The 22,945-nt window shown below is 44.8% G+C and overlaps 1 protein-coding gene and 1 pseudogene across 5 annotated transcripts; one reads left to right on the forward strand and one right to left on the reverse strand.

Annotated features, from left to right (window-relative positions):
- Window positions 1–518: 518 nt before the first annotated feature.
- LOC309641299 (cell division cycle-associated protein 7 pseudogene) lies at window positions 519–4,171 on the forward strand (annotated as a pseudogene). The gene is made up of 2 exons: window positions 519–1,141; window positions 1,481–4,171. The product of its transcript is annotated as a cell division cycle-associated protein 7 pseudogene (transcript).
- Window positions 4,172–5,631: 1,460 nt separating this feature from the next.
- C1S (complement C1s) lies at window positions 5,632–15,355 on the reverse strand. Of its 4 annotated transcripts, none has more exons than XM_082420197.1 (12): window positions 15,130–15,355; window positions 14,109–14,187; window positions 13,665–13,872; window positions 13,289–13,466; window positions 12,301–12,426; window positions 10,977–11,176; window positions 10,631–10,784; window positions 10,010–10,125; window positions 9,524–9,602; window positions 8,858–8,986; window positions 8,225–8,299; window positions 5,632–6,859 (listed from the first exon to the last, which is right to left on the reverse strand). In XM_082420197.1, the coding sequence occupies exons 1-12, from the start codon at window positions 15,338–15,340 to the stop codon at window positions 6,060–6,062; spliced, it is 2,355 nt and encodes a 784-aa protein (XP_082276323.1). In that variant the 5' UTR covers window positions 15,341–15,355; the 3' UTR covers window positions 5,632–6,059. The 4 variants fall into 4 exon arrangements, with proteins under 4 accessions (XP_082276323.1, XP_082276324.1, XP_082276325.1 ...); XM_082420198.1 differs by having other exon boundaries at window positions 14,109–14,240; window positions 15,130–15,294; XM_082420199.1 differs by having other exon boundaries at window positions 14,109–14,237; window positions 15,130–15,266.
- Between the last annotated feature and the right edge of the window lie 7,590 nt (window positions 15,356–22,945).

Raw genomic sequence — 22,945 nt, forward strand, 5'->3', positions numbered from 1 at the left:
ATTTGCTAAGAGAGTAGGACTTCAATGTTTGCACCAAAAAAAAAATTTTTTAAGGATAAATATGTGAGGTGAGAGATATGTGAATTAACTTGAGAGATGAAATCTTTTCATAATATATATGTATATCAAATCATCACATTCTACACTAATTAACTTACAATTTTATTTGTCAATTATACCTCAATAAAGCTGAGAAGTAGTTTTCTCATATTTTTAATTTTAAAAAAGAACAGCTGGGGACTTCCCTGGTAATGCAGTGGTTAAGAACCAGCCTGCCAATGCAGGGGACGCGGGTTCGAGCCCTGGTCCAGGAAGATCCCACATGCCGCGGAGCAACTAAGCCCGTGCGCCACAACTACTGAGCCTGTGCTCTAGAGCCCACGAGCCACAACTACTGAAGCCTGCGCGCCTAGAGGCCGGAGCTTTGCAAGGAGAGAAGCCACCACAATGCGAAGCCCGTGCTACCCAACGAACACCCAAGGCAGCCAAAGATTAATTAATTAATTAATTAATTTTTAAAAACCAAACAAACAAACAGCTGCCCTCCACCCGGGCCCTGCGCACCTCGCCCCCCGGCCCACGCGGCTGGGACTCCGGCCCCTGAGAGGTGGGACAGCGATGGGCGAGGCTGCTGGGCTCTCCCTGCTCCCAGAGCCGGCCCCAGCATCGACGCTCGCCGCATGCTGCAAAAGGATGGCAGAGCAAAGAAGAACTTCAAGATATTCAGATATGTGAAGCTGATTTCCATGGAAACCTTGTCATCCTCTGATGACACTTGTGCCAGCTTGCTTCTGATAATTTTGCGAACACAAAACCTAAATTCGGGTCAGCTATCAGTGAAGACCCGGCACTTATGAGGAGTCTGCTGATGCGTCTTCCTGCAGCTTCTCAGAAAGTGAGGTGCAAGATGTGTTAGGCCACAGTGGATTTTTACACAAACCAAGGCCAGATGTCACTAACGAAATGGCCAGTGTTTTTCATACCGACTCTGAGGATGAATCGTTTTGCGGTTTCTCAGAGCTGGAATGAGGCTGCGGGCAGACCGTGCGGGCTGTCGGACCGAAGTCAGTGAAGACGTTCCGGACCTCTCCGGGTGGCCATGAAGTTCCCAACTCGAAACACCGGGGGAGGGGCTTCCCTGGTGGCGCAGTGGTTGAGAATCCACCTGACAGTGTGGGGACACCGGTTCAAGCCCTTGTCCGGGAAGATCCCACATGCCGCGGAGCAACTAAGCCCGTGAGCCACAACTACTGAGCCCGCGTGCCACAACTACTGAAGCCCGCGCGCCTACAGCCCGAGCGTGCTCCTCAATGAGAAGCCCTCGTACCGCAACGAAGAGTAGCCCCCGCTCGCTGCAACTAGAGAAAGCCCGTGCGCAGCAGCGAAGACCCAACACAGCCAAAACTAAATAAATAAAATAAATAAATTTAAAAAAAGAAAAAGAAAAGAAACACCGGGGGAGCAGCCAGCAAAAGCGCAGCGGCCCCATCCCCACCCCGAGCCCTCAGAGAATTCCGTGACCGATTCCAATTCTGTTTCAGAAGACGAAAGTGGCATGAATTTTTGGGAGAAAAGGGCTTTAAATATAAAGCAAAACAAAGCAATGCTTGCAAAACTAATGTCAGAATTAGAAAGCTTCCCTGGCTCCTTCCCTGGAAGGCGTTCCCTGCCAGACCCCAGTTCACGTCCAAAGACACCCCGAAGGCGCACATTCCCAGGTGTAGCCTGCAGGAGAAACCCTGAGCAGAGAGCTTGTCCTTTCACCAGGTCAAGGTCCCAGGTCCTTGGGTGGCTCAGCGCCCTGCCCACAGAGGAGGAGGAGGGGGAGGGGGAGGGGGAGAAGGAGGAGGAGGACATGTTGGTGAGAAATAGGAAGCCCCTGGCCGGCTACATGAACGAAGATGACATGCCCCGAAGTCATCGCCCCGGCTCCATGACCCTTCCCTATATATTCGCTCGATGGACGAAATCGCATGGGAAGAATTGGACAACATCTGCAACAACTCTGGAGAGAAGATCTATAACCGCTCATTGGGATCGACTTGTCATCAGTGCTGCCAGAAAACTATCGATACCAAGACAAACTGCAGAAACCCAGAGTGCTGGGGCGTTCGAGGCCAGTTCTGCGGTCCCTGCCCTCGAAACTGTTTATGGTGAAGAAGTCAGGGATGCTCTGCTAGACCCAAACGGGCACTGCCCGCCGCGTCACGGGATCTGCAACTGCAGCTTCTGTCAGCAGGGAGAGGGGCGGTGTGCGACAGGGGTACTCGTGTACTTAGCCAAGTACCACGGCTTCGGGAACGTGCATGCTTACTTGAAAAGTCTAAAACAGGAGTTTGAAATGCAAGCATAATAATTGGAAAATCCACTACCTGCCTTCCACTTCACAAACCTTCCTTGTTAAACTTTTCGATTTTGTCACGTGATTGAAAGCCAAGTTAAGAATTCTGATGATCAGTCTGTCTTATAGGCAAATCAAGTTAATATCATTAGACACGCAAGTGTGTCTGAGCATCACAGAGATATAGTGCCAGCTGTACTCTGCCCGCCTACAGTTTCTCCTTTGCTTTCCCCCCGACCCCTCACCCCATGCCATCCCCCCTCTTATTTCCAGTGGTTCTTTTCCATCATTTAGTTTCAGAATCCTCTTTAAATGACAATTTTATGAAAGTGTGTTTGATTTAATTGGTGTTGAAATAGCCCTGGAATCCACCCATAAAACCAAGCACTTAGAAATTCAGTAGTAGTGTTAACTAGCTACATCTATCAAATTCCAGAGACTAGTCCTCTAACTTGCTTACATGAAAACACTGGGTCTGATTTAGTGTTTGTTGACATTTTTAACAGAATCAAGGCACAAAAGTCTTAAAAATCATGTGGAAAAATTAGGTGATTGATGACAAGTGGAGTATATGACTTTGGAGGCCTTTCAGGAGAATATTCCGTGTATGTGCTAATTATTCAAGTTGTCACAGTTGAAGCTTAGTTGCTGCTGATTTCTTCCACCAAGTGCATCGGGCCCACACGGTCACGCCCCGAAGGTTCTCGGGCAGTGCTACACTTGAAATCATTGTAGAAAAGCCATCCTGGGGAATTGGGACAGGGAGGTTTCAGGAGTAGGTCGATTTGAATTCATGGAATAAAACTTCAGGATAATTGTAGTTTGCCAAGTTTATTTCAGTTCATATCACAAGGTGTTTCAAATAAATTCTTGATTATGTTGCATGGAAAATTGGAAAAAAAAAAAAAAAGAACAGCTATGCAGAAAGTAAAAAGTCACATTTTCATAGAATATTTTTCTGATTCTAGAAATCATGGTAAAAGCAACTTTTGAGAATCCCAAAATCCCTCAAGCCCCTTCTGGGCTAATCCTGTTTCAACTAGGGTCCTTCCCGTAAAGTCCTCTTGGCTCCATTTTTTTCCCCCCAGCGTGAGGAGTTTATCCACCAGTCCATTTTCTTCTGACCAAAGAAATGTGACAATTCACCTGCTTTTTTAAAAGTTAAGTCTTTTCCTGAGTTTCAGGTGAAGCACACACATTATTCCCAAGCGACTTGCAAGGCCGTACGATTGATGTCTTTTAAGCCACAATGAATGATTTTCTAGCCCTTCTAGGCCTTGGTGATGAGCCTTTACCAGCTCCAAAGTCTCTGATGATGATTCACTTAAAACCCCTCCCTGCCCCTCACCCAGGGAAATGAGCTGGTAGTACAGTTAACGAAGCAAAAAAAAAGACCCATCCTACTGTCCAAGGCAGCAGCCACAAGCGAATCCTTTCACCAATACCTCGGCCCATCCGCGAGGGCAGAACCCAGGTAGACTAAAGATTCTCTCTGGCAGGGATGGACTTCCTTTTTCTGTTATTTGTCAGATTCCAGGTTGATTTTTTTTCTACTCCTCCAATTATTAAAAAGAAGGAAAATTTCTACATCACAAGCATGTTTCTTAATATTTTTCCAATTCTTTTTTTCTCTAGAGGAATCCCCCTTCTTCTGCCCAAAACTCTGTAGTCCAGGGTACACTGTCAACTCTATGGCACATGTAACGACAGGCAGGTAGGGGAAGGTAGTTGGCAGGTGTAGAGTTAAGGAATAAAGTAAATGGCTTTATGCTGCTTGGTTGATTTGACACGATACTTCCAGTAGCTTCCTATTGTTGGTTTTTTTTTTTTTTTTTTGGCTGTGTTGGGTCTTCATCGCTTCGCACGGGCTTTCTCTAGTTGTGGCGAGCAGGGGCTACTCTTCGCTGCAGTGCACGGGCTTCTCATTGCGGTGGCTCCTCTTGTTGCAGAGCACGGGCTCTAGGCATGCGTGCTTAGTAGTTGTGGCGCACGGGTTTAGTTGCTCCGCGGCATGTGGGATCTTCCTGGATCAGGGCTCGAACCTGTGTCCGCTGCCTTGGCAGGCAGATTCTTAACCAGTGGGCCACCAGGGAAGTCCCATTTGGTTCTTCAGACCTTTCGATTAGAGTTCTGGTTACTTCATCATGTGTTAACCACCAGCCTAAGGTCAGCTGTTGAATTTTGCTCTTTTGGTCCATGGAAGATCAAAGTCCTTTCTTGATGGGCCACAAATATACCCCTTTTGGCTTCTGATAAAAACTGTTCTCCTGAAAGCCACGTGTCACGTCAAACAGACCAGAGTGTCCCTGAACTCTTAATCTCAGGCCATGGCTTTCGTAAGACACCTTGTTAGTGCAATGGCCACCCTAAGATAGCTCTCCTGTGCTCAGTTTAAAAAATACTAATCTCTGCATAGAAAACAAACTTATGGTTACCAAAGGGGAAAGCGGGGGGAGGGATAAATTATGAGTTTGGGATTAGCAGATTCCAAACTACTATATATAACATAGATGAAAAACAAGGTGCCACTATATAGCACAGGGAATTATATTCAATATCCTGTAATAAACCCTAATGGAAAAGAATATGAAAAAGAATATATATATATATATTCACAAGATTGTAAATCAACTATACTTCAATGAAAAAAAATACTAGTCTCTATTGTCTGGTCCTGTTTCACCACTAATCATTTTGTGGGGATGAGGAGTGGTTTGTTTGTTCACTTGTTTGTTTTTCTGTTCCCTTGGAAAAAAGTAGAAGAGAGTCTTTGGGTCCCTCCTCACCAAGATGAGCTATAACATCTCGGTGCAGAGTTCGATCCAGGGAAGACGTTGTTGCCTGACTGACAAATTAACCAAAACCACCAGGAAAGCAGATGAGCACATGCTGAATTTCTTTTGTTTTTCTTTTTCATTGAGTCATAATATTGTATTATACAAATGCACACTAAAAGAAAATTCATTTTCAGGAGACATATTGAAACAATTCATACCACAAAATTTTAGACTTAAAGATCTTAAACAGACAATTCTGTGGCTGTCTGAGTGAGGTTCAAGTACATTTGATGAATTTCAAAAACAGAACACGGTACCTTGTGTTGACGTTATGCTAATCCACAATACTCAGTAAATGTCCATTGGAAGAGAGGACAGAAACTGAATTCCCTGTTTTCATGACAATTAAATATTAGCTGCTAGGGGCCCGAATTTCCAGGACACAGCAGCCCATCCCACTCCCTTTCTATGGTGCTGAAGTCTTGATGTGGAATAAGACAAGTCAGCCAGAACTGGGTTATAAACATGCTTTATTACCAGTAGATAGTAGACACTGATAATGATAAACTGCAAACAGGTAAAGGGGAAACAAAAATCAAGGGTGTGCCCCACAATGAATTTCAGAGTCAGAACTGGAACAGGAGGCAATCATCAGGAAAGAGGGCTCCCGGTGGAAGAGCACAAGGTAAGCGTCCCTTCCCACATTGTTGTCCACAGGACAGATTCAGGGCAGAGGACCCCAGGAATTCCAACTACACTGAATGACCAACACAACGACATGATCAAACCCCACCTCCAACCAGGTATCCCAACAATCAAGTTCTAGTTAAATCATACTCCCATGTCTTCTCTCAGTCATGGTGAAATAATGGGATTATTGTGAGGAACAGAAAGCAACAGATGGGTCACAGCCCTTAGAGAGGCTGGTGGGACCTGTATGGTTAGCCTACACTGGGGGCACTATTTTCCTGCATCGTCTTCATGATCCAGTCAATGTAGTTCTTGACGCGAGTGTAGATCCCATAGGTACCACACTGGGGGCCCCAGGACACCAAGCCAGCGACATAGAATTTGGGGTTCTCTTCATTAGGGACCTGTAGAGCAAAGGCCCCACCGCTGTCCCCTTCGCAGCTATCAACACCCTTCTCACCTCCAGCACAGATCATGTTCTTAGTGAAAACAAAGGAATTTATATCTATTCCGGGATTTAGCCCCTTCACCTCCCGGCACTTTGCTAAGGGAGCAACGGGTAACTTTGCCCCTCTGAGCTTAATAACATGATCTTTGGTATTTGTTCGGCCCCAGCCTGAGATCAGCCCCAGATCTCCCACTGAGGGGTTGTATTCTGAGGAGGTGCCTGGCAGGCAGATAGGGGAGACAGTGGGTCCCATTTTCACTGGGTCTTGCAGCCGCACCAGCGCAATGTCATTGTCAAAATTCTTCCGTATTTCCGAGGCATCCAGGACCTTCCAACCGGGATGAATAAACACTTTCTCAGCAGTGAGCATCTGGGCATTTGCCAGTTGCGAGGTGACCACTGAGGTGGATCCAACGTACATCACTGGGTCACGGTTTCCCTCCACGGTGTGGGCAGCTGTCAGCACCCAGTGCTCGTCAATGAGAGCCCCGCCGGCCCGGGGGTTCGAGAAGAAGACTTGCCAGGGGAAACTTTCAATCTTTGCAAAGGAGCCTCCAAATATCCTCTGTTTTTCTGTAAAGGGCTCACCAGGGACGCCACAGACTAGGGAGGAACAAGAACAAGGTGGGAAGGGAGCAGGGTAGATTGCTGGCCCCCTGCAAATTCTACAACCACTCAAACACCTGCTGGACCTCAGCGTTCTCAGCACAACATAGCCAAATATTTGGTCAACCATCTCAGTGCCTGACTCATCCTGAACTTACCTAAGGACCAAACATCCCACTTTGCCAGTGCCAAAAGCAGGCTTGTGGGAAAGACTGGTTTAAACGGAGGCCGTGTGCCAATTACTGAACCCAAACGAGCCTCACACTATGGACGGCTTAACTCAGAGTGTGGGGAGGACACTTCACCCCAGGCTCGGCACATGGGGCCGGGGTCCCAGCTGGGAGCTAGAGCTGGGCAACCCTGTCCTCATATAAGTGGTAGGGGAGGCGAGCATTCTACCTTCCTCTGATGCCCAGATCAAACACTTATCACCTTCTTTTCTCAAGTCCTAATTGCAGCTGAGTCCCTCCTAGTAACCCGTGGAGGGTTCTCCTTTTCCATCTTTCATCTCATCCCCCCTTGACTGGATCCAGGTTTGATTGCTTTGCCATTGCCGAATATAACTAAAACGGAATTTTATTTCAGATAAAGTGGGCTTTCCTAAATCCCTCACTAGTCAGCCTGAATGCACTCTGAGTTGAGCATAACAGACAGACCTGGGTTCAAAGCCTACCCATGCCCCTTCCTAACTCTGTGAACTTGCACTGAATTCCCTCAACTGTAAAACGGGACCGATAACACCTACCCCAGAGCGTTGTTGCAAAGACTTAACTGAATGAGATAATAAATGCAATTGTTTGATTGCATTTGATTATTTGATTGAGAGCTAGCTCGGTACCTAGCTCTCAATCACACTGTTGTTACTAAGAGGATGATTATTATTATTCTGGCTTTGCCTGGGAGCCTTCTTCTACTCAACTCTGATCTCTAGGCAACCCCTTATTTCTTTTATTCCTCTATATCTTGTTACCAGATAGACTTTTAATATAATAACTAGGCTCTTCGAGTAGTCTTGTTTCTGAGTGTTGATTCCTCACTCTCTTATTTCAGGCCCTGTTTTTAGCAATCCTAGACGCCCTTACTACATCTACATTACCAAACCTAACTGGCCCAGACTCTGACACCAATTGTCACAGGCTGACTTTTCTCTTTCCCGTCCATCGGCCTGACAGTGTGGTTGATGAATTCCCCAAGGCCCTGGCAGGTCCACGGCCCAGCTTTGTCTCCACCTGACTGAGCTAGACTCTGGCAGCCCAGACTGTCAAGTCCCTTCCCAAGAAGATTACAGCTACTTTTAGAAGGTGAGACCCATGCAACCGCACCTGTGGCCGTGCTCTCTACCCAAACCTGGGCCCTGATTACCTGGAACACATTTTGGCAGCTCTGCGCCCAGCAGCTCATTCACCCAGCTCCCGTTGCCAACGCAGCGATACTCCTCTGGAACAGCACAAGGGACAGGGGACACACTCACCATCACATCTTCTGGAGTCCGTCCCCCCACCCCCCCGCCTTTTCGTTCAGAGCCTTAGCACCTCTGGGATTTGAGGAGGCGATCAGATCAAACCAACTAGAAAAGAATCTTGAGAACATCCTCCAAACAATCCCTCTGGCCCCTATCCTGCCAAGGGAGGGGAAGGAACAGTCTCCAAAGCAGAAGGAAGAGGGTTATGGTAGAGGCTGGGGAAGTGTGTCAAGTGGGAAAATAAATTAAATTAAAAGCAATGAAGTGGGACGTATTGTGAGCCATCCAGACCTTCATCCAGCGCCACCAAGGCCCCTCCATCGAGAAAGTCAGGCGTCATAGAATAGTGACTTGAAGCTGGAATCATTACTCCTATTCTACATGAAATAGTTGGTCAGGGGACTTCCCTGGTGGCTCAGTGGTTAGGACTTCGTGCTTCCACCGCAGGGAGGACCCAACCCTGGAAGACTGTGTCATTCACCCTCCAACACTCTCATTCTTTCCTTCTCTTTTCTTTAGTCAAAGAAACCTACCGCTTCTTTCATTTTCCATGTAGTAATATGGCTTCTCACAAGTGTAGCGAGTGACAGAACCAAATAGAGTATTTTCCGGATCTTCGACTCTACCATGCTGAATGGGTTCAGGAGCGCCACAGTCCACGGCTACAAGAGGAAGGCAGGAGAGAGATGGTCAGGATGGCCACTTCCTCCCAGGAGGAGTCACTGGGCCAGTCCATCCTCCCAGCCGTGTTCCTCACTCCTTCCCCACTCCCCACATCCATACGCACACCTGGGATGAATCCCCCCATGTCAGCCTCTCTGTGGCCATGGTCTCCAACTGGCATCCCTCAACACCCTAGCCCACTGAGTCCTGCCAGGTCTGATAGCCCCTTGAAAGCTACAAGGATGAACCTGATTCTCAGTGGTTGGTGAGGCCTCTGAAGGAATGGGCCCATATAATGCTATTAACTCTACCAATCTCATAGCCTCTTTCTTTGGAAGAAACCTGCTAGTCTGGCTGGCCTGGGATCAGATCAGGGCTGGGACTCCATGACTGACTTCCCTTCAAAAACCCAATCTACTCTCTCACAAGCCTAAGAGGAAACCATGCATTTGTATCTTAATGCACTAATCTTTCCATTCCCTTTGGGAGGAAAAAAAAAAAAAAAAAAAAGAGTCCCATTTTAAAGAGGTACATACGTTGACACCGCAGTTTGGAATTACTCCACTTTCCATTGCTTTGGCAAGTAGAATAGAAAGATGTCGAGCCAACACTTCCCTGGACAATAATAAACATCTCCATTAATTTATAAGGAGAGATTTAGGGAATCAAAATCCAGAAATGGAATCGATCTCTGGCCCTGGATCAATGAGGAGTCCTCACCACAAGAAGCTTGGGGACATCGTAGCAGAATGACCCAAAGTACCCAGGAGTTGGGGCTAAAAGACAACTTTGTCCCAGCCTATCAGTCCCCCTGCCCCAGGAAGACCAAAGCCAAAAAGGGAATGTCAAGCTGCCCAAGGATCTTCATGATTGACAAGGAAAGACTAAAGATCCTGAGCGGTTCTCTTTATGGAGAAGGTGTTAGACCTTGTTGGAACAAGAACGCTCGGTAAACGATTAGACAATTCCAGTACACTCATCCTGACCTAGGGACTAAAGAGAAGACTCTAACAGTGTTTTACCTGTACAACTTCAAACCCATCCACACAGGTTATCTTCACCACATCTTTGAACACATATTTTGCTCTATCAGGCTCCCAAAAAGAATTGGCAGTGACTTCTTTAGGACAAGGGATTGCTTGGAAAGGATAGGAAAAAACTTTTTACCAAAGAGTTGGAGAATCTCTATGATATTTACATCATTCTCACACTTTCTACAGTTGTTCAGTCATCCTCAATCCTGACGCCCAGCATCCCAATACGGAGGTGTCTAAAATAATATGACAGGGAATGCCCTGGCGGTCCAGTGGTTAAGACTTGGCACTTTCACTGCCGAGGGCACCTGTTCTATCCCTGGTTGGGGAACTAAGATCCCGCAAGCCACATGGTGTGGCGAAAAAAATTATTAATTAATTAATATGGCATTACAAATGAACCACCCCTAAGCTGTCTGCATTCACAAGTCCAGTTGAAAGATTCCTAGAAGTTGAGGCATTTCTGGCAACTACTGACAGGTTTAGATCCTGCTGAGGAAGTGGAGTATTCTCAGGATACCTATCCATACAACAATCTACCTGTTTTGATTTTACATTGTGCAAGGACTTTGGTACCACCAACCAAAGAGCAACTTCTAAGTTACTCACGATCTCCATGGTAACGAAATTTCCATCCCTTTTTTTGCTCTGTTTCATCAGTTTGGAAGATGATATTGAGAGCATTACTCTTGGTTTCAATAGTTCGTGGCCCAGGGAATCCATTACCACAGTAAGGACCAAATTGCTGGTTTCCTGCAACAAACTGAAGAGAAACAAAATGATGAAATCAGAAGAGAGAAAGAACTGAAAGAAAAAGGTAAAATGGAAGGGATAAAAGTAAAATAAAATAAGGAGGGGAAAAAAAGAAAAGAAGGGGCAGAAAGCTATATAACTTGTCTTCAAGGAGAAATCTCTCTGTGTGAGTTGGGAGAAAAATTCATCATCCATCACGCACAAGTAAACTGTCAGCGCAGTGGCCCGCAGAATCAGCTGGTTCCACATCAAAATCTTCTCTCTGCATAGTCACCACCACTTGGAACCCCTCCTCCAACAGGATCTGATAGTCACACCTTGAGTTCTCTGGGTATAAACTGGGATAATTGGGACTTGTGAGCTCCCCAATCAGTGTGGTGAATACATTCCCACTGCAGTTGACTAAGGGAGAAAAAGAGAAAAGGAGAATCAAATATAGGGTCAAGCAAAGGAGTCCCTGCCTTTTTCTATGATACTTCTCATGAACTGACAGTTCACATTGATTGACTGTCACATTGACTGATTGAAGCCCACATGCCACAATTTCATACCCAATACATATCAGCAGAGATACCCAATACCTATTGGGTTTCTATCACATTGCTGATGAGAGAGCCTTTCATGGTTATGGAGAGCCCCAGGTTGACTCTTCACAGGCACCTATCTCTCTTCTCCAATTAATTAACTTGACCCTGTAGGTTTGTCTTCCTCCACTCTTGTAGCTCCCCTTCAGTTTATGGGTAACTAAAACTAGATATCAGACTTCCCTGGTGGCGCAGTGGTTAAGAATCCACCTGCCAATGCAGGGGACACGGGTTCGGGCCGTGGTCCAGGAAGATCCCACATGCCACAGAGCAACTAAGCCTGTGTGCTACAACTACTGAGCCTGTGTGCCTAGAGCCCGTGCTCCGCAACAGGAGAAGCCACCGCAATGAGAAGCCTGCGCAGTGCAACGAAGAAGAGTAGCCCTCGCTCACCACAACTAGAGAAAGCCTGCGTGGAGCAGCAAAGACCCAATGCAGCTAAAAATAAATAAGTAAATAAATTTATTTTAAAAAGGAAAGAAAGAAAGAAATCAGCTTGTAAACTATTAAAAAATAAAAATAGATGCCAAGACAAGGCTGAGGCTAATCAAAATCAAAGGGTAGGGGGCTTCCCTGGTGGCGCAGTGGTTGAGAATCTGCCTGCCAATGCAGGGGACACGGGTTTGAGCACTGGTCTGGGAAGATCCCACATGCCGCGGAGCAACTAGGCCCGTGAGCCACAACTACTGAGCCTGCGCGTCTGGAGCCTGTGCTCCGCAACAAGAGAGGGCACGACAGTGAGAGGCCCACGCACCGCGATGAAGAGTGGCCCCCGCTTGCCGCAACTGGAGAAAGCCCTCGCACAGAAACGAAGACACAACACAGCCAAAAATTAAAAAAAAAATTTAAAAAAAAAAATCAAAGGGTAGACAAGCCCCCTACTGAAGCCTCAAGCCATTCCAAATTCCAGGGAGCACACACCCTTCTTGATGCCAAGCTCACCTCCGCAATTCTTCATATCATCATGGAGGAAGTATTCTGGGGGGCAGGAGCAGAAGTAACCACCAATGAAGTTGTTGCAGAAGTGGCTGCAAGGGGCATCTGCAAAGTCTGTGCACTCATTTACATCTACAAAGAGTAGAGAAAGATTGAGGTCAAGGATAGAGAGCTAGAAGGAAGAATAAGGTTAAGCCCCACACTGCAAGGGTAAGAAAAGTAGGAAGGGTCTGTTGCTTAAAGACATTCAATGAATCACATTTCAGGATGGTATTATTCTATATGACTCTTGTGAACTATGATTCCAGAGTTGCGCTCTACCATTGCACAGCTATAGTGGAGCTCTCAATGCCAGAGACTCTTGACCTTTCTCACAAACACAGCATTTCAGCTCCAGAGACAACACTCTGCAAGTTTAACTTGATAATGTCTTCTGCAGGGAGGAACAATTAGTACATGTATTACTTTATATGATGTTGGCACTTCTGTCAAATCTAAACAATACTTTGGCTTTATGAGATGTCCTGACTTCATTTTACCCTGGAGATAGCTGGAGACGCACACAGAATTTGAAAGTTTGTTTGCCATATGTTAAATGGGTTTGAATACCATGCATTCCTTGTGTGAGTCTTGGCAAGTTATTTAACTTCCTTAGTCCTTACTTTCCCTATCTTTAAGTAGAGATAATAACATCTAGTTTAAGAATTGAGGTGAAGATTAAATTAATATAGGTAAAGTTCTTAACACAGTGCCCAGTTCATGGTGGTTCTCAATAAATTACTGCTTATTATCTCTTTTTTATCATTACCATCATCATCACCAGGATACGATTATGCATTTGAATTTCACAAAAGCAATTCATGGAGGGATCCAAGCCAAGTCAACACTTCATAAGAGTTATAAACAGAACCCTCACTCCCTGCATTGCTCAATGTTTGTCCGGCTTCTAATCATGTGGTTGGATCAATGAGGCACACAGAGGGGTGAGCCTTACCTACAGCAACATAGTACGCAGCAAACCCAGTGAAACGCTCTTCGTTGGAGAAGTCTGACTTGAAGATCACCTGGAGTTTATTGTATGGGAGTTGGAACTCTTCCACCACTGGGGAGTTGGGATTCGTGCTGGTCCTCTGTCCACAGAGTTTCCCTTCTTCAAGGCCTCCTGACATTATCTTAAGAGAAGAGTCAAAAGAAGCTAGGAAAGGGTAATATTTTGGTATGGAGGTCAGAGAAAAAGGGACAGAGAGACTGGACCATTTCCCATCTTAGGACTATGTGAGCCCAGCTCACTGTATGCCGGTGGCACCCCCTCCTGCCTCCTCTCAGTCCACCACCCCAGCCCCATCTTTTACGTGCTTATTACAATATACCTGCACTGAGTCATATGCGCAGTTCTCGGACAGCTCTATGTCCAGGTGGGTAAAGTAAAGGTGGATCCCGTACCCTTCAGGAACTTCTATATCCCAAGACTTCTCTACCTCATTGGGGTATGCCTGAGGATAGTTGGGGGACAGGATCTCCCCGTACATAGTAGGCTCAGCATAAACCCATGCCAAAAGGGAAAACAGGACAATGCACCTGAAAAAATAAAAAAGGCATATGGAGAGGTGGGTGACCCAGGTGCCAGCGGACAAGTGCAGGGAGAAGGGATGGGAAAGACGAACGGCACCAGCACATGGAGGAGAAACTTCGGTTGGAATGAAGCAAACAGGCCTAGGTCAAAGCAAAACCCAGGCTTCAGATCTGAGCCATTTTCTTGAGAAGATGAAGGGAATGGGGTCCATATACATCTCCATAGACCCGTGATCACTCACCACATCTCTGGCAATTTGTCCATCCCTGGTGAGCAGCTCGTCTCTTGGTCCTGGCTCTCTGCACCTCTAGACTTTGGACCTAAAGCGGTGGCAAACCTGGTTGTATTTGTCTAACAAGCACACAGGCACCTGCTTGGGTGGTAAGGGGTCAATGTCACCTTGGTAAGAATAACACAGAGGTTCAACAGAGTCGTATCATTAATCATCACTGGAAGACACCCATCCTCTCACACTCGCCCTGGTTCTAGACTGAAACTACATCTTATCCTTCTCCTCTGGCTTCTCAGGACCTTCTCCCAGTTTTTCTCCAAAATAATGAGTAATTTCTCCCAGTTTTCTGCTTCCTCTGTTCTCCTCCCTCACACTCAACACCCACCCCAGCCCCGACTCGGTCAGTCTTCCTCCTGCCCTAACAGAACAATAAATATTCCCTTTTCCGCTCAGGATTTCAGGAGTCTTTCCCCATCATGACCATCCACCTACGATACGTCTCCTTCTTCCTTTGACAAGGATCCCCCTTATCACCTCGAACCAGCTCTTCTGACTGTGTATTATTGCATGTATTTCTCCCAGTGACCACTGATGGAGGAATAAGCTTCTTTTCCTAGGGGAAGGCAGTGACCTTGGGAGAAGTGGTCTGAGACAGGGTTGGATGTGGAAGGAGAAAAGGGACAGCTGAATGACAAGAAACATGAAAAGAAAGGAAAGGTATTCCCTCAATTTCCTACCTTAATTTTCCAGTTTTGTTTTTTTTTTTAACCTTTACTAAAAAGACAAGCCATCTCCCCATAGTTCTTAGAAAAGTCTTGCCAAATAAGCTTCTAACCCTGAAAACAGTGGTAGGTGGTGGGGTGACATGGGGGTGGATGGCGTCAACCTAAGAGAAATAAGTGGTCTATATTCTCCCTCTGAGTTCTGCTCTTTCCAGCCCTCCATCTTTGCCCAAAACCTTCCTATGTAAAGTTTTCTGCCTTCCTTTTTCCTCCATCAAAGCTCTGCTCTTTGATTTTAAGGTTTTTACCTTCAGAAGCTGATGGGAACAAGTGGGTCAGTCCCGTCTCTCTTGCCAGTGGGCGTGCCGGGCAACCCTGCCGGCTCCCAGGAAGAGCAGCACAGGGCCTGGGTGCAGGAACCTCCACCTCCCTGTCCTGGTTCCGTTCCTGTGATTCTCTGCCCCAGTGTGCATGTCTGAAATTCCCTGATCCAAACAAAGAGGCGGGCTGGGAGACCATGACTTAGGGAAAGGGGAACTCAGCCTTGATCTTGGAGCTCCCTCTGCTTTTGAAACAAGAACTGCATACTGAGGCCTGAGATTCCTCTATCCCAGGCCACAGGGGGAGAAAGGAGGGACTGGGGAATTTCACCAATTGCCTAACGCTCTTTTTTAGCCAAAGGGTGTGTTACAGAGTTTTCGGGGAAGTCAGGTGATTTGTGGGAAAAGGAGGGCATTAATACTGCAGGGAAAAGCCAAACCCAGAAAGTCCAGCCCTCCAACTGCGTATGAATCATGAATTAAGGGAGAGGAGTTATCAGAAATGCAGGTCATCTCTGCCTTTAAAGCAAACGTAATGGTTGGATAATGACTTATACCTAGATCCCAGATGCTGGGGGAAGATGCTTTTTCCTCTTCCTAAAATCCCCTCCACATCTTCACACATCTAAATGATATCTACCCATAAACCTGCAGTTCAGATACATTCCAGAGTCCTTTATCCATAAGCCTTGGGTTGAGATATGCTTCAAAATTCAGAATTTTATGGTCTTTTAAAAGACAGTGCAGGGAATTCCCTGGCGGTCCAGTGGTTAGGACTCTGCACTTTCACTGCCCGGGGCCCAGGTTCGATGGATCCCTGGTTGGGGAACTAAGATCCTACAAGCCGCGCAACACGGCCAAAAACTAAAAATAAAAAAAAAAATTAGACAGTGCCAATGCGGTATACAGACCCAATATCCCAATATTAGGTAACATCTCCTCCTGTCCCTCCCCCCGCAAGGGGCTGAGATAACACTCCATCATCAAACATTAATATTTCTGCAGCTAAACAGGTTGATCTTCACAGTGAGTAGAATAACTAAAGTTATTTAGTTATCATTATATATTATATTTATAAATTACTTCACATTAGTTTAAATTAGGTTTTTCTGCCAAATGAGTTTTGGTACCAAAAAAAAACCACTTTGTTTCCAGAGCCTTTTGGAATTTAGAGTTTCAGGTAAGGGACCAAGGGGTGGTGGGCGTGTACAACTTCTCCACAGAGACTGCCCTGACCTCCCAGCTCTCCTTCTGTCCCTTGTCACTTTCTACCCCTGTCTTAGTGACTGTATTCCAACAAATCTACAGCTTCATCAAGTGAAGATGCTCCCTTATTTTACATACCACTAGACATTTTTAAAGCTGCCAATTAAACTATGATATATGATGATTATAAGATGCATCCGATTTCAGAAGTGTTGAAATGTGGGCAACTATTCTAAACAAACAATACTGGCTGTGTGGAGCCTGGCCTTCTTCAGAACAATTTATCACATTTAACTTCTATTCCAAAGTTATTGACATGAGAGCAAGTTTTTAAGCACAAATATCAGCACTTGATGGCACTGTTTGGGCTATTAACAACAATTGCACAGGGACTTCCCTGGTGGTGCAGTGGTTAAGAATCTACCTGCCAATGCAGGGGAAAAAGGGTTCGAGCCCTGGTTCGGGAAGATCCCACATGCCGTGGAGCAACTAAGCCCGTGCGCCACAACTACTGAGCCCGCGTGCCAAAACTACTGAAACCCGCGTGCCTAGAGCCCGTGCTCCGCAACAAGAGAAGGCAGCGCAATGAGAAGCCCACACACCGCAAAAAAGAGTAGCCCCCGCTCACCGCAACTAGAGAAAGGCTGTGCACAACGAAGATCCAACGCAACCAAAAATTTTTTTTAAAAAGTAAACATGCAAATAAATAAATAAATAAATAAAATGAGACTTTGTTGATACTTTTGTTGTACTACTTCAAATTTGCATAAAGCGGTGCCATACTCTATCTAGTGTCTTGATGAGGTGATAAAAGAGAAATAGACATGTGACGTGTGTAATCACTAAGTTTAAAAGTCCTATTTTTTAAGGAAGCCTATTTGCTCTAAAATACCGGGGGCAGAGGTGGGAGTGAGGGGGGATTACAGATGAAACAAAACTGGCCATAATTTGTAATTATTGAAGTGTTGGGTAATGGGAGTTTATTATATTATTTTCTTTAGTGTACATTTGAAATTTTCTGGGATGAAAAGTTAAAAATAAATAAAGAAGGCTTGTTTTTTTAACATAAAAATAAAAATGTGGGGACTTCCCTGATGGCACAGTGGTTAAGAATCCACCTGCCAATGCAGGGGACACTGGTTCGAGCCCTGGTCCAGGAAGATCCCACATGCCACGGAGCAACGAAGCCCGTGCGCCACAGCTACTGAGCCTGCGCTCTGGAGACCACGTGCCACAACTACTGAGCCCGCGTGCCACAACTACTGAGACCCACGAGCCTAGAGCCCGTGCTCTGCAACAAGAGAAGCCACTGCAATGAGAAGCCTGCGCACCGCAACGAAGAGCAGCCCCCACTTGCCGCAACCAGAGAAAGCCCATGCACAGCAACGAAGACCCAACGCAGCCAAAAATAAAAATAAATAAGATAAATTAATTTATTTTTAAAAATTAATACAACATTGTAAATCAACTATACTTCAATAAAATAAATTTTTAAAAATGAACGATGCTCAGTGAGTACCTGAGAAATGAATGACTACGTGAGTGTACCAAGGAGTTCAGACCATTTACTAGCTGCTTGTAACTGTGTGACTTTTGAAAAGTTATTTAACCTCTCTGAGCTTCATCATGTGTAAAATGGGAACAGTATCACCTACCTCAGACAAAGCTATCATTGTCAGGGCCTGTTGTAACCATGATTAAATGAGATCATGTATGCTAGGCATTCAGCATATATCCAGCACTCAGCAAGCCCTTAAATAAGCAACAATAACTTCATCTCCAAACACCAACAGCAGAGTACCAGCATCGTCTTCCACAAAAGCTTCAGAACATGCTTCAGTACACAGGGAGAAGGAAACAAGCATCTTACCAAATTGTCCAGGGTCCCTTTTCCTTTTCCCTTTCCTTCTGAACTCAACACTTGCCAGAAAAGTTGATGACTCTCTCCTACCCACACATGTGTTTAGTCTTCTCTTTTTCAATTTTGCCATGCAACTGAAACATTTTTTTTCTCTCTCTAACTCTCAAGGAGACAACAAATCACACATGTGGTGTCAACTCTGGGCCCCGCCCCCTTCCCCAGTTCAACAAGGACTCAAGCCAAGACCGCTTACAGTGACAGCCTTGGAAGAACAGGGGCCACGTGACATAATCTTCCCGGTACCATGAGGATTCATAAAAACGCTGGTGCTTATTGTCACCCTCAGGGTTGTCTGCACCCCAGCCTGTGTGATAATGCTGATACACAAACCAGAAATTAGACCTGTACATGTTACTATTAAATATAATTAACACATATGTACATAAATATGAATAGGACATTTTAGAAAATAATCCCTAGTGTAACTGAAAGTCATAACTATTCTATTCACAGCATTAGGGTCTCTGAAGGGGCTGGATAATATAGCATCCCTCTTCCCATTCCAAGTTCTAGAGAAACTGAGAAATAAAACAAAAGCAGCAAATGGAGGTCAAAATTCTCTCTTTAAGACCAATAAAGGGGACTTCCCTGGTGGTCCAGTGGTTAAGAATCTGGCTTGCAATGCAGGGAACACGGGTTCGACCCCTGGTCGCGGAACTAAGATCCCACATGCCACGGAGAAACTAAGCCCACCTGCAGCAATTAAGACCCAACGCAGCCAAAAATAAATAACTAGAATAAATAAATTTAATTTCAATAACAAATTAGGGTGACTTCGGGGCACAGGCAATGCCAGCAAGCTTACCTACAATAAGTATATCACCTTGAAACCAACCTAGTAACTTTTTGAGAATTTTCCACTCTCAGAACTTTGAACAAGCCACTCGAATTCAAGGTCAGACTTTCCAATTTCCTCCCTGGCCCTGAATGAAGAATGGAATTTGCCAGTTTAGCACTCCCTACCTTAACCAGGCACTCACAACTTAAAGCTGGAATCTCCGTAGTGCCCTGCAGCACTTGCAAAACTCAGCTTCCCTGCCAGAGGTGTTTCTAGAAGGAAATATCAGGATTAAGGAGGAGAATCCCACCCTGTTGTCAAAGATTCTAAATAGAAGCCACACTTGCCAAAATACCAATTCATGTATTGCTCAGTAAAACTAAAAAGTGATAGTTCATTGATGTACTTCTTTGATGTAGAAAAATCATTAAAAAAAAAAATGTAGCTATATCCAAACACAAATAAGAAGCCCCAGTGCCCTCAAGGAATTTTCTAGTAATAGGAAGACAAGAAAATTGTGTGAAATTCCTATGGTAATAGTTGTAGTGGTTTTTATTTTTTTTAATTTTTATTTTATATTGGAGTATAATTGATTAACAATGTTGTGTTAGTTTCAGGTGTACAGCAAAGTGATTCAGTTATATATATACATGTATCCAAATTCTTTTCCCATTTAGGTTGTTACAGAATATTGAGCAAAGTTCCCTGTGCTATACAGTAGGTCCTTGCGGGTTATCTATTTTAAATATAGCAGTGTGTACATGTCAATCCCAAACTCCCAATCTATTCCTCCTCCCCACCCTTCCCCCCCTGGACACCATAAATTGTTCTCTAAGTCTACTAGTCTGTTTCTGTTTTGTAGGTAAGTTTATTTGTAACAGTTTTTTTTTAGGTTCCACATATAAGTGATATCATATGATATTTGTCTTTCTCTGTCTGACTTACTTCACTTAGTATGATAATCTCCAGATCCATCCATGTTGCTGCAAATGGCATTATTTCATTCGTTTTAATGGCTGAGTAATATTCCATTGTATATATGTACCACATCTTTATCCATTCATCTGTTGAGGGACATTTAGGTTGCTTCCATGTCTTGGCTATTGTAAACAGTGCTGCAATGAACATTGGGGTGCATGTATCTTTTCAAACCATGTTTTTCTCCAGATATATGCCCAGGAGTGGGATTCCTGGATCATATGGTAGCTCTACTTTTAGTTTTTTAGGGAACCTCTATACTGTTCTCCATAGTGGCTGTACCAATTTACATTCCCACCAATAGCGTAGGAGGGTTCCCTTTTCTCTACATCCTCTCCAGCATTTATTGTTTGCAGATTTTTTTTTTTTTTTTTTTGCCACACCACGTGGCATGTGGGATCTTAGTTCCCTGACCAGTGATCGAACCGGTGCCCCCTTCAGTGGAAACGCCAAGTCTTAACCACTGGACTGCCAGGGAATTCCCTGTTTGTAGATTTTTTGATGATGGCCATTTTGACTGGTGTGAGGTGATATCTCATTGTAGTTTTGATTTGCATTTCTCTAATAGTGATGTTGAGCATCTTTTCATGCGCCTCTTGGCCATCTGTATGTCTTCTTTGGAGAAATGTCTGCTGAGGTCTTCTGCCAATTTTTTTATTGGGTCGTTTGTGTTTTTTTTTATACTGAGCCGCATGAGCTGTTTGTAAATTTTGGAGACTAATCCCTTGTCAGTGGCAACATTTGCAAATATTTTCTCCCATTTTGTGTGCTGTCTTTTCATTTTGTCTATGGTTTCCTTTGCTCTGCAAAAGTTTTTGAGTTTAATTAGGTCCCATTTGTTTATTTTTGTTTTTATTTCCATTGCTCTAGGAGACGGATCGAAAAAGATATTGCTGAGATTTATGTCAAAGAGTGTTCTGCCTATGTTTTCCTCTAAGAGTTTTATAGTATCCAGTCTAACATTTAGGTCTTTAATCCATTTTAAGTTTATTTTTGTGTATGGTGTTAAAGAATGTTCTAAATTCATTTTTTTCCATGTTGCTGTCCAGCTTTCCCAGCACCCTTTATTGAAGAGACCGTCTTTCTTTCATTGTATAGTCTTGCCTCCTTTCTTGTATATTAACTGATCATAGGTGTGTGTGTTTATTTCTGGGCTTTCTATCCAGTTCCACTGATCTATATTTCTGTTTTTGTGCCAGTACCATACTGTTTTCATGACTGTAGCTTTGTAGTATAGTCTGAAGTCAGGAAACCTGATTCTTCCCACTCTGTTTTTCTTTCTCAAGACTGTTTTGGCTTGTAGTGGTTTTTAAACATGCTCCAAAATTCTTTGACATTCCTATGTCCCCTCCCTCTTGAATGGGGCTATGAGCTTGTGACTGCTCCTACAGTAGAAAGTACAGTGGAAGTGACTGCATGACTTTCAAAGCTAGGTTAGAAAAGGCCATCTTGCACCTACCCAGTCTTTGTGCTCATGGAATGCTCACTCCCAGATGCCATGCTGTGGGGAAGCCCAAGCCACTTGGATGTGCTCTGGCTGAGCCCACTGAGTTTACAGCTGTCAATCAGCATCAATCTCAACGACTCCAACCCCATCTGACTGGAACCACAGGAAACCCTTAAGCGAGAACTGCCTAGCTGAGCCCAGTGAATGCCCAGAACCATGAGAGATAATAAAGAAATATTAATAAGGGAATTCCCTGGCGGTCCAGTGGTTAGGACTCTGTGCTTCCACTGCAGGGGGCATGGGTTGGATCCCTGGTCAGGGAACTAAGATCCCACATGTCGTGCAGCACAGCCAGAAAATAATAATAATAATAATAATAAAGTATTAAGTTTTGGGATGATTTCATTATTCAACAATAGGTAACTGGAACAGCAGTAGAAATGGGATGTTACAGGAGTACATAAAAATTATTCCTACCCCAGATTTGGTTGGGGAAGAATTCAGGAATATTTCCTGGAGAAAATAACTCCTGAGTTCTTTCATCCTCTCTGAGTCAGGCCCACCCATCCTCAGAGAACGGCCACTTTCATGCTTTCCACAGGAAGCTGAGCATCCTTTCCCACTAACCAACCCAGGATGCAGCCTGTCTCTCCAGTGAAACACTCAGGAGTGGGACTCTGGTCCTGATCTCAAACACACACTTCAACCCATCTCACGCACTCTGCAATTCTTTCTCTAGGAAGAGCTTAGGTCTTTTTTGAAATTCGAAGTCTGAGTTAGAATACTTAAAGATCACCTTCTAGGGCTTCCCTGGTGGCGCAGTGGTTGAGAGTCTGCCTGCCAATACGGGGGACACGGGTTCGAGCCCTGGTCTGGGAGGATCCCACAACACAGCCATAAATGAATAAATAAATAAATAAATAATTTAAAAAAAAAAAAAAACATTGTGTCCATGAAGGAGACAAGCCATTATTAAAAAAAAAAAAAGATGGCTGACGAGTTGACTTCCACTAGACCTTGAGCCTCAGTATCCGCTCGTTGTAACACATCAGAAAGCTAAGTGACACACCCACAGGCTCCATGACAGTTCTGTCCATTATGGTAACCCCCCAAAGACAAGGTGGGTGGGGTTACCATAATGGACAGAAAGTCAAAGCAGAGATCAGAATGGTCTGACTTGCATAGACCTATGGCATTGACTAGTTGATCAGAGTGTTCCAGAAGTGAAATCGATAGGAAGCCTACTAAATTCTTACTTGATCTGGATAAGCAGAAATGTTTTAGGTCAAGTGAACAAAAGTCTAATCCGAATCTTAAAAACAGAGTCTTGGGCCCTTAGTCATCCCACACTTGAGCCAGTTTATAGACCTTTGAATGAAGGAGAGGCTGGGTGCCCTTGAGGAAGCATCCTGGTACACTGTCGGAGATTTGTACTGTTAATCTTTCTCCCAGCCCTCCCCAAAGGGACCTACAG

Source organism: Balaenoptera physalus (genome assembly GCF_965194825.1).
Source record: "Balaenoptera physalus genome assembly, chromosome: 13".
In the NCBI taxonomy this organism is placed as follows: Eukaryota; Metazoa; Chordata; class Mammalia; order Artiodactyla; family Balaenopteridae; genus Balaenoptera; species Balaenoptera physalus.

Coding starts and splice junctions, on each gene's coding strand:
- C1S (XM_082420197.1), bottom strand. CDS start 15,340: ATGGTCTCCCAGCCCGCCTCTTTGTTTGGATCAGGGAATTTCAGACAT. Junction 13,467..13,664: donor GCGCATATGACTCAGTGCAG/GTATATTGTAAT, acceptor TCTTCTCTTAAG/ATAATGTCAGGAGGCCTTGA. Junction 12,427..13,288: donor TGCGTACTATGTTGCTGTAG/GTAAGGCTCACC, acceptor TACTCTTTGTAG/ATGTAAATGAGTGCACAGAC.